We start from the raw sequence: 15,677 nt of genomic DNA on the forward strand, positions 1-15,677 counted from the left end.
TGACTGTCTAAGCAGTCTGCGTGCTGATGTTGTCTATTTGAACCAGTTTACCTACTATAGACATATTTTTGTATAAATATATAGAAAATGTTAAATTAAAATGTACAAATACATATATTATAACATATCAACCTTAAAGCAACATTACACTCTATACATACACATACATACATATGTCGAAGCAAGTAGTATTAATATGTTGGCGCGCACTGTAATTGTGCTTACTACCTGCTCGCATATTTTCCCTTTTCTATATGCCTTCGTACTTATGCGTGTGGTTATAGTGTCGGTGTGTAATGAGGTTATATGAGTGTGGTTGTAGTTTTCGGCTGAGTTGTAGGGATTGATTTCATCATATTGCATCAGCCAATATTTGCATGTTGTCGCTTAAGAAGTACCGTTTTAGCGGGGCGACAGCGTTGTGTCGCTGTCGCCGAGTGAGGTTCGGGAGTAGGCACAAAGAATAATTGAGAGACACAAGTTAGTTGCGTCTAGGATTCAAGTGCGGTCGAAACTCGCTGCGCGAAACGATGACCGATAATAATACTGTTCCGACATCAGAAGTGGGATCTGGCCCTGTACCTTCAACATTAGATGCGTCATGGAAAGCCATAATGGAAATGCAAAATAAAAATTTAATTGAGCTTGTAAAAGCATTGCATTGCAAGGCAGCTGAAACAACAAATAATAAGACAATAGTGTTGCCAAAATTTAACGCAGAAGTTGCTGGCGCCGACGCAGTAGCATGGTGCGCTACAGTGAATATCATCATAGCGGAAAATCTCATAAAAGGCAGTGCGTTAGTGATGGCTTTGAGTGCAGCGTTGGATGGCAGTGCATCGCAGTGGCTTTCACAAACATGTTATCCTGACATAACTTGGGCGGAATGTTCATTGGTCAAAGAAAAGATAAGTTCTAAGTTAATTGGTAAAAGAATTAACAATGTAGTAATTTTAAAGGGTATTGGCAATGGTAGTATTTGTAGTACATTGCAAATGCTTATTAATGTAGGAATTAACAATTATTGCATTGAGTATCTCATGTCCTCTCTCCATGTTTTGGGGGATGAAAACTTGAAAAATGATGTCGTGATTGGTCGAGAAATATTTTCTAATGGGTTTCATATCATTATGTCTCCCGGAAAATTTGAAGTTATCAGATCGAAAAATTGTAAACCGTTGTTCAAATGTTGATATATATTTGGGCCTTGCTGTTGTTCTGTGTGGGTGCACGCGCACGCTCGCTCATACATGTATGTGTTGCGGTTGTTGTGCCTGTCTCGCTCTAACTTACTGTCGTGCCCAGACTGCGTCAGACAGAGACGTCTGCCAGGTTAGGATAACGGATCGGGGAAGAAACGAATGGAATTGAAATAACGGTAGTCGCATAGTCACACATACAACCTTAAGCGTTATTGCGAAGTACATTGTATTGTTCGTCGTTTTTACTGATTGTAACTCACTCAAAGCATCAAGAACTAAACGCGAACTATGTATCTCCCAGAGCACAAAGGTGGTGGGCATATTTACAAACGTTCACGTTTGATTTGCAGTATAGAGAGGGCAAGAGAATGGCTCATGCCGGCTTCTTTTCGAGAAATCTTCCATCCACTAATTCGATTAATAGACGTTGAATAAGGCCTGTGACTATTACTGGTTTGAAAACATGTCCAAGTATATACGAAAGTTCGTCGAAAACTAAGACGGAAGTCTGATCAAAAGGAGTATGTTATTGTCCAAATAGATGCTTCCAATAAATTTGTCTATTTAACACACACGGTCAAGATTGATGCTAAGAGCTGCATAATTGTTGTGGCATCAGCTGTATCATTGTTTGGAGTACCAAACCGAATAATAGTTGACCAGGGAAGGTGTTTTGCGGGTGCAAAGTTTAGTCAATTCTGTGCAGATAAGAAAATAAACTTGCATTTGATTAGTACCGGTGCTAGCCGAGCTAATGGCCAAGTGGAACGAACCATGAGCACGTTAAAAAATATGTTGACTGCGGTCGAAACTGGAACTCAGTCTTGGCAGAATGTGTTAGGAGAGGTACAGTTGGCAATCAATTGTACAACTAACCGTGTGACGAAGGCTAGTCCATTGGAAATGCTATTGGGAAAGGTGGCACGGCCATTAGGTTTACTCCCACCTAGTGACATTGAGCATGAGGTTGATCTGCCAAACGTAAGAGCACAGGCTGAAAAGAATGTTTTAGCTACAGCAGTTTATGATAAGGAACGATTTGATAAAAATAAGGCGAAAGTAATTAGACACAAAGTTGGAGATTTTGTGCTACTAAAAAGTGAAGAAAGGCATCAAACTAAATTGAGTCCAAAGTATAAGGGGCCTTTTGAAATAATCAGAGTCCTAGAAGGTGACAGGTACATTTTAAGGTTTCTAACTAGTAAACGAAGTTACAAATATGCTCATGAAGATTTAAGAAGATTGCCAGAGGGGCAAGGGCACGAAGAATTGAATGTGTGTGATAATTATAATAATATTGTTGAAATTGATAATACAGTTGAAGACGGTAAAGACAGTGAAAATAAAAATGTTGAGAATGAAGAAGTCACTAAAGAGAGTGAAGAAGAGTGAAATAAAGAATAAATATAAAGAGAATAAAGGGTACGGCTGGCCAAAAGAAAATGGCAGAGTACTTGGTTATATAATAATGCAAGCACAAGTGCAAAACATACTGAAGTTCGTTTTGATCATGGCGTGTGGGGCATTTGATTATATAATGTGGATTATATAATAATGCAAGCACAAGTGCAAAACATACTGAAGTTAGTTTTGATCATGGCGTGTGGGGCATTTGATTATATAATGTTGAATGGAATGGAGTACATAATGTTTAAAGAAGAATGCCGACAAAACTACTTATAAAAGAAATATAAATAATAAAAATAATAATAAAAAAAATTATAATTATGATAATGTATTCTGGTAATAAAGCCTGATATTTTGTATGAATTGAATTGAAACATATTGTTAGAATGATTAGTTAATACGAGTTAAAAAAATCATATGAAAAGAAGGTTGATTTTTGTATAGAATTATGTATATCGTTTATTTATGAAAAAAAGGAAGAAATTTGAAGAAACAAGAAAATAAAGACTTAAATGTTATAATTTCATACACGAGGGCGTGTTAAAGTCAGGATGGCCGTGTCGAAGCAAGTAGTATTAATATGTTGGCGCGCACTGTAATTGTGCTTACTACCTGCTCGCATATTTTCCCTTTTCTATATGCCTTCGTACTTATGCGTGTGGTTATAGTGTCGGTGTGTAATGAGGTTATATGAGTGTGGTTGTAGTTTTCGGCTGAGTTGTAGGGATTGATTTCATCATATTGCATCAGCCAATATTTGCATGTTGTCGCTTAAGAAGTACCGTTTTAGCGGGGCGACAGCGTTGTGTCGCTGTCGCCGAGTGAGGTTCGGGAGTAGGCACAAAGAATAATTGAGAGACACAAGTTAGTTGCGTCTAGGATTCAAGTGCGAACGAAACTCGCTGCGCGAAACGATGACCGATACTAATACTGTTCCGACACATATATATCTTATAGTTGTCTTTTAAAACTAGTTAAGCGTCTCACGTTCAAAAATTATTGTTTCAAAATTTGTATATGGCAAATACTGCAATAATGCTATATCTCTCTCTATATAGTTTACAGAAATTTAAAAATGTTCAGGCGTAGCTAACTTAGCAAATTAATTAGAAACTAGCCTAAATGCAGTAGAAATCGTTAGAATTAGCTTAAGGTCTAGTTAAAATCGTAGAATCCCTATGACTATATTAATAATGGACGATCAACAGCCTTTGGCATCAGTTGGGCTTGCCTCTGTAGGCAGAGATACGCTAGATGGACATGCAGTCAAGGTCTCCTCTTGTCCATGCATGAGTTGCGCCGCGTTCAGCTCTTTGGGTTTCGCAACCACAACGGTGGTCAGCTCAGCGCAGGATTTGGCCTTGGGTGATTTGCTGACATCTGGACTGCTGCTGACCTCACGCAGATCAGAGCGCGAGTCGCGACAGCAAACCTTTTCAACGCATTCGGCAGCCTGGCATTGCATAAGGCACTCCAGGGATGCAGAGGCATCTCTATTGGTGGCCGGCTGGAATTCCGGTTGGATGGTCACCTCGGCGATGCCCTGCTCATGGAAATAGGCACGCACCTGCTCAATGATCTTCAAATAGAGCTTAGGATTCTGGAATTGTATGTGTATGGTGGCCACATAGCTGTGCGCCGCCAGCTGCCAGATGTGCAGATCATGGTAGCTAACAATCTCCGGAAATTTATTAACTAGCGTACGCTCAAAGATCTCCAAATCAATGGAGGCGGGTATGGTTTGTAGTAAAATAAGGCACGATTCTTTCACTGTAATGAGAAGAGAAGGAAAAATGTTAGTTAACATGACTGTTATGCTAATCAAATCCACTTCAAATCTTAGCACGTCTGCAGCTGTTATATACATTTTGAGAAGCAACTGTTGACTGCTATACAAATGTTAGGCGTCTGCTGCTGTTATGTAAATTGTGAGGTAGCAAATCAAATTGATATATGCTCTACAGTCAATCAACTGTTACGCTGTAATACAAAAGCTAGAAGTTGCTGCTACGCAAATAATAAGTGTTATAATATACTGAAACAACAGAAAATGATGAAAAAGCCATGGAAACTTAATAAACTGAGAGACTTGCAGCTCTTACGCAAATTATAAATAATTACATGGTATTGGTAGGTGTTATACACTTTTCATTTGACATACGAATCACACCACAACACATAGAAATGGCGAGGCGAAAACTGTTATATCCTTAACGATCTCTTTTCCACCTGTTATACTTACTATATGGATAACTCAGCGACACCAACAGCACACAAGAGAATATAGACAAAACGGGATCTATGAACTTGGCCGTATGCTGCTCATCCTCAGCCACATAGACAATGGCCGCACAGACGATGACGAAGAGCGTGCTGGAGACATCGCGCAGCATTTCCACAGCGCCCTGTCGTTTGGTTGTGAGGTAAATGTTGCCCACCTCCGTCTCCAGGTCCTGGCGCAGCTGGCGGTCATTACGCGACTTGCTCAGTGTGCGCTGCATGGGCTTCAGCGCCAGATCGGAATGGCTGGACATGGAACGCTCTAGGACAACATTGCCGCCCGGCGTCAGGTGCAGAAAGCTGCCCTGATGCAAGCTGTAGCCACCAATGAGCAGATACGTCAGTCCATTCAGGATGAGACCCACACAGCCGAGCATCATCACGGGTATGGGCAGATGCATCGTATCCTGGTGATCGATGTGGACCAGCGTCTGCAGCGCCTCCACAATGAGCGAAAAGGACAACGAGGCCAAGATGATGAACACAATCAGCATGGTGAGTATATCGATGCGTGCCCAGCCGAAGGTGTTCCTCAGCTTCATCTCTCGCGACTCACGCTTGGCCAGCTGCTGCTCCTCCGTCTCGCTGAGCGTCAGCACCACGGCGATCTTGTCATCCGAGGAGCTGGAGTCCGTAATTGCCGTGGGCTTTGGTGTGCCTAGCGCCGTCTCATGCTGTTTGCTGTGCTGTGAAGGCAGAAGAGACAGGGAGAGGAGCTCATTAGATGCGGTTAAACTCTTCAAACATTTAAATTTAGATTTAAGTACTGTAACCGTGACTTGCCAGCTGCATCAATGGGAGTCAAGCAACAAAACAAGTATTAAATTAGATCTATAGAACTGTTCATTCAGTTCATTAGGTACGGCACCTGTTCAGTTGCCTGTCCGCCAAATCGTTGTCAACTGTTTTAACGCTTCGTTTAACTCAGCCAAAGGTCTCTTACTGTCTGTCAATTATATAAGTCAAAAGCTACCCAACTGTGTCTGGCTTATGGGCTAACGATATCGGGCCAAAAATTTTGTGTGTAGGCTCTATATTTCTACTTTTATGTATTGTTTTTTTCTTCTTCTTTTCATGGCTTTCGCGGTTTTTCGCTTTTGCGCAAAACGTGCTTGGCACACATCCCAAATTTATGTAGCAAAAAACAAATAATAATAAAAAATACAGACCACTTGCTGCGAGTCTGCATAGATTTGCACCTACTCAAAATATTTTTGATTTCATTTTGGGTAATTTGCATAGGTATTTAGTATTTGAGCTTGCGAAGAGCTGCTTTCAGGGTTAATCAGGGTCTGGGATAGCTGGGGAAGAGAATAAAGCGAGCGCGAGGCAGAAAGAAAGAATAGAAAGAAACAGAGAGGCAAAGAAAGAGAAATAAAAAAGAATTTTAAATATATATTATAATTTAGTAGTACAGTAATACTAGTAGTAGTAGCAGTAATATTTGCAACAGTGTTATAGGTAGTTTTTTCGATAAGACTATTCGAGTATTCTTTTAATAAATGAAGTATTATAGTTTAGTATAAAAGCTTATATTAGTGGAAAAGTTTAGCATAGTAAAATGTAGAATAGTATATTATTTTAATATAGTAATATAGTTATCCAGCTCATAATAGTACAGTTTAGTATGGTAGTATAGTTTTATATTAGAACAGTTAACTACAGTATAGCAGTTTATTATAGTAATACAGTTTAGTTTTGTAGCATATCATAAATATAAATATAAGAGTATTGATTACTTTACTAATAAAAATAAATAAGTTAATAGAAAACTTAAACCTACAGTATAATACTACTGTTTAATAACTCACTACAATATGGTAGTTTTTTCGCACAGTGTAGTACAATCTATAGACTACACTACCATTCCCACACTTTGCATACACATAGTATATATAATACAAGGATTTCGTGTGGTAAATCCATTTTATCATTATCATTGTGCATGTTTTATCAGAAAATACCTCCATCATAAACCCTGTCAGACACAACTTAATTAGTTTTGCCAGTGCTAGTTGGGCACAATTTTCGAAACAAGCTGTTAACAACAGTTACTATCTGCCATGCACTGGGGGCGTCGTTAAACCACAATTTAGCGATAAGAGATAAGAGAGCTCGCTGAGGCTAGACAAACCTGACCAAACCACAGTAAATAGTGTTTTTAGGTCTATGCAGAGATAACACTAACATTTATTTGCCAAATATAAAATCTAAACTTGAAATCAAGCAAAAACAATATCATTATTATTGTTATCCTTTTCGTGACGGGCATCCAAAATATTTCAAATATTTACCCGGCCTTAAAATGAAACAAAGCGTGAGATATCAAAGCCGAATTGAATGAAAACGAAACCTGTTTTCCAGACAGCCAATTCCGACAATTCAGTTCAATGCACTGCATCTGGTTTCTTATTTGTGACTTCAGTTTCTTCGATTTGCTTATCAGCTCGAAAACTTGTTAGCTTCCCCACCCCCCAAAGAGGAAGCACATATGCACATAGATGTTGTATATAGATGTAGTTGATATACAGTTGATCCACTTACCTTAATCGTTATAACACAGCCGCCTAGTGCCAAAATGTTGCACAACATGTGATAGGCAGCCATGAGGAGAGTCAGAGCGTGCGTCAAGTGGCTGAGGACCAGCTGGAGTACAAAGTAGCAGATCGATAGGACCAGCACCACGTACAGCGGAATAGGCCGGCAGCGCTGTAGGACGTCTTTGATCGGCATGTTTGCTGGGGTTTGAGCCAGGTTTACGCCTCGCACTGGATCTTGAATTTGAACTGTAATGTAGATCGATAAGACATTGTAGACCTTGTCAATTACTTGCTTAAACAAGGGCGTAACGCGGAAACGGACGACGGGGCTGTGTAACTCGCGTCATTCAACAAAATTCAACAAAATTGTCAACGAACTTCGGTTGGGAGATCGTGAAACTAGATCGTTTTATTGATCCTATCAATTGACAGTAGCTCCATAAAGCAAATTATATATATGCTCAAAGTGTTGTTAATTAGGTATGTAACGAATGCATGGGCTATTATTAAAATTAATAACAGGTTGAACAAACCTTTTTGTCTTTTGAAAGTGTAGAGTGATGAAACGACAGATAGTTAGGGGCTGGTGAATGGAGTTATTGAAACAGTGAAACGATCAGAGAGAGAGAAATTATAGAAGTGAGTGAGAGAGAGAGAGAGAGAGAGAGAGAGGGAAAATGAGCGAGAGAGAAAGAGTGAAATCATTTCTATAATAACATTTAGATGTTTTCAAATTTATCCAGATTAAATCAATCAAGCTGACTTTTATTGTAAAAAAATCACACATACTTCTATTTAATATTCATGGAGTTAAAGTCGACATCCAGCCATCAGTTCCATTATAAACCATTTTCTCGGTGCCTCATTGTCTGATTAAATATAAATTATAGTACTTCAACGATCGATAAGGCCAAATGGTGTCAAGTGCAAACGTCTATTGAACCGCGCCTTAATAGGCATATGCGAATAGATAGGTGGAGTGGGATGGCCCATATGGTCGGCTGGCATTCGTAATGCTAATGATAAGCCTTCTGTCCAGATTTGGGCAGCTGGGCGCAGGTAACGTGGGCTGGCCTGGCCCGGCCTTTCCGCCAGCCTTTAGCATGCAAATGCAGATGCTAGGCCCCCTTTCAATTGCCTGACATTGAGGTAATATTACGTGACAGCTGGCTGCGAATCGTTTGTAAGCGAAGGTTAACCCTTTTTACAACTGAGTCACATACGCGACTTTAATTGATCGGATAAACCATGAAAACAATCGTTAAGATATGATACGAGTTGGTGCGTCCATATAACTATTAATAAAGCATTTGCCATAGTTTGTAATTACAGCTAATTAACCGAGCTCGTTCGATTGTCAAAATAGCGAACATATATACATTTTGTACAGATTATTCTATTTAAGAGAATACATAGGTTATTAATATGATATAGAACGATCCTCCATATTCAGTTTCAGCGTAATTTACGACATCTTCTAACCACTTTATCTTTTATATAAATCTATGTCACATTCTGAGTGCTCTATCCCTATTGAACAATTACATATTCCGAGCAGCTCGCTGCTATTGGGTGATACGTAATCCCCTATATATATCGTGTGTATAGATCTAACAACCCAACCTCTTTCAGCTGTCAGGGCCAAGCAGCTGATTGCATTTTAAACGCCACGCGTGGGTGTATTTAGACATTGATTAGATCAAATTCTATCTATTGTTCGCCATTAATTAGCCTCCAAATCGATTACAAAGTGACGCCTCGGGGCTATCATAGAACCATCCACCTACTAGTACCCACCTAATCAACAAAACAAAACAGCTGAGAGTCTTCGTTTAGCTTGAGCTCTGACTGACTGCATAATACCCGTTTACAGGCGATGAATATAGATAGCTCAGTTTATGTAAACAGCAAAAAAATAAGTGTATTACTAAAATTATTGAATATGTATAATATCATATATGTATATTACTAAAATTATTTAATTATTAATTTTATTAAAATGCTTAAAATAGTATTCAAATTAATTTCTTTTTTATTATTTATTTTTATTTTTATCAATAAATATATCGAAATGTTTATATATTTATTTTTTACCATAAGCCACTTGCTAGCATTCGAAGCAGCAGTGGCTCTCAAACTGTGCGAACTGCCTTGCCCTCGATAGGCTGAACAGGTTAATTTTTACAGTTATAGATATACATATACGTACAAGTATATACTTGACTCAAATTACTAGCCTCTGGCTTTAAAGATGCCATAAATAATAGTGTTTCTGCTATACAAACAATAGTTTATGCCGATTAGCCACTCCCCCCAAAAAGGCATGCTCAACAACTTTTAATACCTTATCATATACTCGACTACTGACTATATATATATACCTCTATTCCAAAGTCTATTTATTTATTTACTTGCTAAATCAGATAGACGAGCGCACAAATATGCTCTATTGACTTTATGAACGAGTATTACAAATGAATGCATCAACTGATAATGGAATCGACAGTCAATGCAGAGGTTGGGATCTGTGTACGACCCATGCACGTTCTGGATGTTTGACTAAATGCTAAACGTTCATTTCCTCAATTAGATTTGGTTTTCATTGAATCAAGCAACGCGTAAAGAGCGGAATAGAGATAGAGCAAGAAAGAGAGAGAGAGAGAGAGAGAGAGAGAGAGAGAGAGAGAGAGAGAGAAGGCGGCTTTGTGCTCCACTTGTGAGTAATAAACAGACAAATACAAATTTAATACTAGTAGCAGTAGTACGCCTAATTTAAGAACTTAAAATTCTTTCAGAGTAAATCGTTAATTTTTGCCTTAAACAGTTATATGTATACATATATCTAATAATCATATTACGTTGTTGTTTTTCTTTAATTGAAGCTAAAAAATATAGTAATTGATTTGTTCCATCAATCTAAAATTCCCAATGCGTAAAGCAGTCGACCTTGTAGACGTGTTCAAACAGGCCAAAATCGAATCAAAATCAAAATCTATATAGTATATAGACAATATTTGAATACGTTAGCATGGCCTGGCACCGGCTTAGCTTAGATCAAATTCAATTCAATTGCCGTCGTCGTCGTTGCAAGCGGGCCACGGACCAACATTAACAAATTTCGAAATTTTCAAATCAAATGAAACTCAATTTTCAGTAAAGTTTTGTTTCGTTTTTTTTTGCCAATGCAAAAATCCAATTTGTATGCAAGCATTTGCCTCAGCTCAAAGTTAACGAAAACGAACTGCACTTGATGACCAAATGATAAAAAAACAAAAAAACGTCATATACAAATATATATAGACAGCTTACAGCGTAAACAAAATATATAAAAAATATATATACACACATGGATTTATATCCAAAGAATATAAATCAAAAGAAACAGTAAGGAAAACCAAAACTCTGGGATATCATTTAGTATGCTTCGCACTGGCGAATGCTTGATGAAGTGACTCGTTTTATTGATCTAATTGACACGTGAAGTGCCACAGAGAGCTAAGCTCGATACGAAAGTCTGAACATAAATTTCATAATTTATATTTCGACATTCTAATTGATGACTAAGTGAGATCTCTAAAAGTCAAGGCAGACGAAAAACTTGGCGAGGGAATTATAGACAAACTAACACGAATTGAATTGTCAGCGATTTAACGGGCATAACACTAGGTTTTAAAGGGCTTCGTGTTTATTATTATTAAATATTATCATTAGTAAATATGTATGTATGTATGTATGTATGTACATCTTCTGAGGTCTTAGAGGGGGCTCAACCAGATTTGCAATTGAATCATTCTTGAGTTGTTCTACATATAGACGTATTCATTATATGATGTGTTAATGAGGGCGTGGCAATGCCAAAAATATCAATGTTTGTGCTTAAGCAATTAAGAGAGTTGCAATAGGGCATTACCGACTGCAGAATACAGATCTGTTTTCCCATTTGACAGTATATAAATCAAGGGCTCAAGGAATGCAGAATAATTTGCAACGGAATTCACTGATTTTCATTCATTTTGATTGATACAAAAGTGAGTTTATCTGTCAGGATGTGGTTCAGGCAATATGTAACCATATTTTAGTGTTTTCTTACATATGTGTATATTGTACTGGTGCCGTTTCAATTATCGTAAGAGATGTCGGCACTTGCATAAAGTAACTTTCGTAAATAATTACTGCACCTGTCAAGCCGTAAAACACATTTAATGCATTTCTTTATAACTGATAACAATGAAATGCCATTATATATATATATATAGTTGCAATCCATGCAACGTGAGATCTACGCCTTTATCAATAAACAAAAACCACTTTCTCTCCATAAACAATTGCAATAACTAAAATAATTGACAGAATAATATCATCTCTAATGGGCCAATTGCATTCGCTATTAAATTCAATTTAATGAGCTTGTGGTAAATTGTTCTATACAAATTGCATAAGGAATTCCATTTTTCAATGTTTCCCATTTTTCGCGTATTTAAATATAAACAACAATCAAGAACAGTTAGTTGTTGTTGACTAGAGGCCATTTCTGTTTTCAAGGTTTGTTTCATCATTTGCATTGAATCGCGACCGTAGCCCTCCCTACTCATAACTGTCTATATGTATGTAGAGATATATGTATAGAGTCTAGACAAATATAGGCGCGAATTAACATTAATTTTGGGAACTCTTTGCATATGACGCAGAATTTGATATTTTTACTGGGCAAAAGTTTAGATTTTGTATTTTTGGTGCCAAGCGCCTCGGAATAATCACTTGCTAAATGAATTCATTCATATTTGCTAACGAATCACTTGTGACTTGCTCGATATCGACAGGTACGCAGCAGATTGAAGCCGATCCAGTTCTACTATTGTGGAATATTTTGATAGCCAACACGGAGGCACAAGCCCCCAGAGTCTTATCGAAGAAAAAAAACAAACCCTTACTTGAATCAGATTTTTTATGGCTTTACGATTTTGTTTGGACGTTTCGTTTTTAGCGGGCGTCAAATAAAAAGTTTATAAACAAATTTAAAGTACATATAAGACTACGTTGCTCCACATATAAATAGAAGCGAGCACACATTAAATAAATATGTATAAGAAATCACAAATTTGATACGTACAAATATTAAATATCTATTTTTAGCACTTCACAATTTGCACCGTTGCCGCAATATATGTATGTCTACATATATATTTTGTATACATATATGAGTTTTCTATACGCGTTACTTATTATTTCTTGAGTTTTGGAATTCAAATTTGTTGTTTCCCGAGCGCTAATTATCACAGGCACGCGGCGACACCTGTTGTCCGCAATTTGCAATATTTGCCGAATGCGCTCACACGATGTTGACAGCTCTGCGGCTCAAACTCTAATGAAACGCTGGCATCAAACAACGAACGCAGATCAGCCGCAACACAATGATGATAATAGCATGGAAAGCAGAAAATGTACCGAAATATATACAAATCGAGCAGGCAGGCAGCCAGGCAGGCAGGCAGACACAGGCAAGCGAGCAATTGAAAGTGAGAGCATAGCACTAAATAGCAAGCAAAACAACAAGTGAGTGAGTGAGAGAGAGGGAGAGTGTGAGCGCACGCTTGGGGGTGTAGGCTGTTGAGTGCGTGCGTTAGGTAGACGAGCTTTATCAGTGGGTGGAATAGTGCCAGACAGATAGGGATTTATTGTGTATGAAAAGAAGAGCGAGAGGGAGAGAAAGAGAAAGAGAGCGAGGGACAGTGAGATGACGAGCGTGCAGGCGCGTGCAGGTTTTGGCTGATCGTTGTTTTTTTGGTGCCTGGCAACTTTATGTTGCGTTTGATGTTGATTTACGTTTATACGTGCAGCTTATCGTAAACTGGCAAATCAAAACCAATATTAACTATTTGTGCCAAGAGACTTTCCGTACAAAGCGGCCGCATAAACATTGAGCATATGTTAATCTATTCGTAATCGCGTTGGCGTCAATTTTTATCACTTAATTTTAGTTTCCTCACAATTTGTTGCCAGGAGCGCATTTATTACGGCGCTGAAGTTCGATTTTTGTTTAAATATTTCGTCGTTCGTATATTGTACTTCTTATCGCATTTTAACTGTCGATAAGCGCATTTGTGTACAAGTATAAACTAATTCTGTGCGGTTTATACGCTTTCGTTTTAACACATACTCGATATTGCTGTCGGCCCGACAGTTAAGCAACAACTGGACGTAGTATTTAACAAATGCCTTTGCAATTCTTTCAGAGCCATATCAAAGGCAATTAACCATGGAGTATACAATAAGCACGCACATTAGATAAAATAGGCGTGCGGTTAGAGCAGCACAAGTGCAGTTTCTTGTATAACCGAAATAGTCAGAAATGCAGAAAACGACGTTTCAAAACTTAGAGCTCAATCCCTTCATTTATTTATGTGTAAATATATACATATAATCAGTCGCAAGCGCAAAATTTAAATTTCCTAAAGACTAATAGATATGGCAACATTGCCTACGACTGTCATCGACAATCGATGAGTCTTGGTATTTTGCTTCAAAAAAAGCGGTCACACTGGCCTGCTGCTGACATCTAAGGCTGTGTTTTCATTCTCCCGACCAGGCAGATTAGAAACTGCGTGGAAAAGTTTTCAAATAATTACAAATTAACTTTTGCTAGTGGGTGTAGAGTACGCCACAAAATAATGGCTGCCATAGTGCTAACTAGGAACATGCAGCTGGCCAGTAAGTCGCCGAGCAACCAATTAATTTTGGTGCCTCGCAAAAATTATGTAATGTTCGTAGAAGTTTAGCCGATCTTAATATAAATTTCAACTTTGCAGAGCATCATGGCAGCGGTATCGTTGGTGTGGTATGCCTGCGAAGCTACAGCGCCGCCGCTGCTCCGCCCGATCCAGATGCACCACGCCCGCTGAAGACAACAAATCTGGCTGCCATGAAGCGCGGCACAGGCGGACGCAGCAGCTTCAACGGAATTGTGGCCACGGTGTTCGGTGCCACAGGATTTGTGGGCCGCTATGTATGCAACAAGCTGGGCAAGTCGGGCAGTCAAATGATTTTGCCATATCGCGGTGATGATTCCGATGCGATTCGTCTAAAAGTTTGCGGTGACTTAGGCCAAGTGCTGTTCCATTTTTACCACCTCGAGGATCCGCGCTCCATACGCGAGGCAGTGAAGCACTCGAATGTGGTCATCAATTTGGTGGGTCGTGACTACGAAACTAAGAACTTTAGATTCAAGGATGTCAATGTCAATGGAGCTGCGCGTCTGGCTAGGTAAGCAGCTGCAGATAATTGACAAACTTATTTATATCGTTTCGTTTTCGTAGCATTTGCCGGGAATCCGGCGTGGAGCGTTTTATACATCTGTCTGCGTTGAATGCTGAGGCCAATCCTAAGTCTCATTATATCTCCGGCGGCAGCCAATGGCTAAAGACCAAGTACGAAGGCGAATTGATGGTGCGCGATGCCTTCCCGAATGCCACCATCATCCGTCCGGCCGATATCTATGGTTCCGAGGATCGGTTCTTGCGCTACTATGCACACATCTGGCGTCGTCAGTTCCGCTCGATGCCATTGTGGCATAAGGGCGAGCGCACGGTGAAGCAGCCTGTGTATGTTTCGGATGTGGCGCAGGCGATTGTCAATGCTGCCAAGGATCCAGATACCGCCGGCCGCATCTACCAGGCTGTGGGGTAAGCTCTTCAATGCAGTTGGTCTAATTTAATTTCTAATGATAAAATCTGGAATTAATTTCAGACCCAAGCGGTATCTGCTGAGCGAGTTGGTGGACTGGTTCCATCGCCTGATGCGCAAGGATCAAAAGGGTTGGGGCTATCAACGCTATGATATGCGCTGGGACCCCACTTTCAAGCTAAAGGTGAAATTCACTAACTTGATTTGCCCTGGTGCTCCAATCGGTGGACTGCATCTGGATCGCGTTGAGCGTGAGGCCGTCACCGATAAGGTGCTGCCCGGCGTACCAACGTTAGAAGATTTGGGCGTGCTGCTAACAAATATGGAGGATCAGGTGCCTTGGGAGCTGCGTCCATATCGCGCTGCTCTGTACTACGATGCGGAGTTGGGAGAATTTGAGACTCCGTCTCCGCCAAAAACAATCGAGCAACGCGATGAGATGCGTCTGTTTGCTTAAACGTTATGAATTGGAAATTCTTAGTGCGTCTGTCATTTAAAATAAATTGTCAACAAATTACACGAAAATAGAAAAGTCGTATGTACATAGATCTATGCGATATATGTATCG

The 15,677-nt window shown here is 39.3% G+C and overlaps 2 protein-coding genes across 5 annotated transcripts; one reads left to right on the forward strand and one right to left on the reverse strand.

Annotated features, from left to right (window-relative positions):
• Positions 1-46: 46 nt before the first annotated feature.
• ZnT77C (Zinc transporter 77C) lies at positions 47-13,745 on the reverse strand. 4 transcript variants are annotated; one of them, XM_030385482.2, is made up of 4 exons: positions 13,587-13,745; positions 7,434-7,675; positions 4,852-5,575; positions 47-4,379 (listed from the first exon to the last, which is right to left on the reverse strand). In XM_030385482.2, the coding sequence occupies exons 1-4, from the start codon at positions 13,666-13,668 to the stop codon at positions 3,811-3,813; spliced, it is 1,617 nt and encodes a 538-aa protein (XP_030241342.1). In that variant the 5' UTR covers positions 13,669-13,745; the 3' UTR covers positions 47-3,810. The 4 variants fall into 4 exon arrangements, with proteins under 4 accessions (XP_030241342.1, XP_089115407.1, XP_030241354.1 ...); XM_089259281.1 differs by having other exon boundaries at positions 13,417-13,628; XM_030385494.2 differs by lacking the exon at positions 13,587-13,745 and adding an exon at positions 12,540-12,941.
• A 179-nt stretch (positions 13,746-13,924) lies between these two features.
• On the forward strand, positions 13,925-15,641 carry ND-39 (NADH:ubiquinone oxidoreductase subunit 39). Its single transcript, XM_018100152.3, has 4 exons — positions 13,925-14,137; positions 14,236-14,689; positions 14,743-15,108; positions 15,173-15,641. The coding sequence occupies exons 1-4, from the start codon at positions 14,098-14,100 to the stop codon at positions 15,564-15,566; spliced, it is 1,254 nt and encodes a 417-aa protein (XP_017955641.1). The 5' UTR covers positions 13,925-14,097; the 3' UTR covers positions 15,567-15,641.
• Positions 15,642-15,677: the final 36 nt, after the last annotated feature.

Source organism: Drosophila navojoa, chromosome 4 (genome assembly GCF_054131105.1).
Source record: "Drosophila navojoa isolate 15081-1374.11 chromosome 4, UAZ_NAV_1.0, whole genome shotgun sequence".
Lineage (NCBI taxonomy): Eukaryota > Metazoa > Arthropoda > Insecta > Diptera > Drosophilidae > Drosophila > Drosophila navojoa.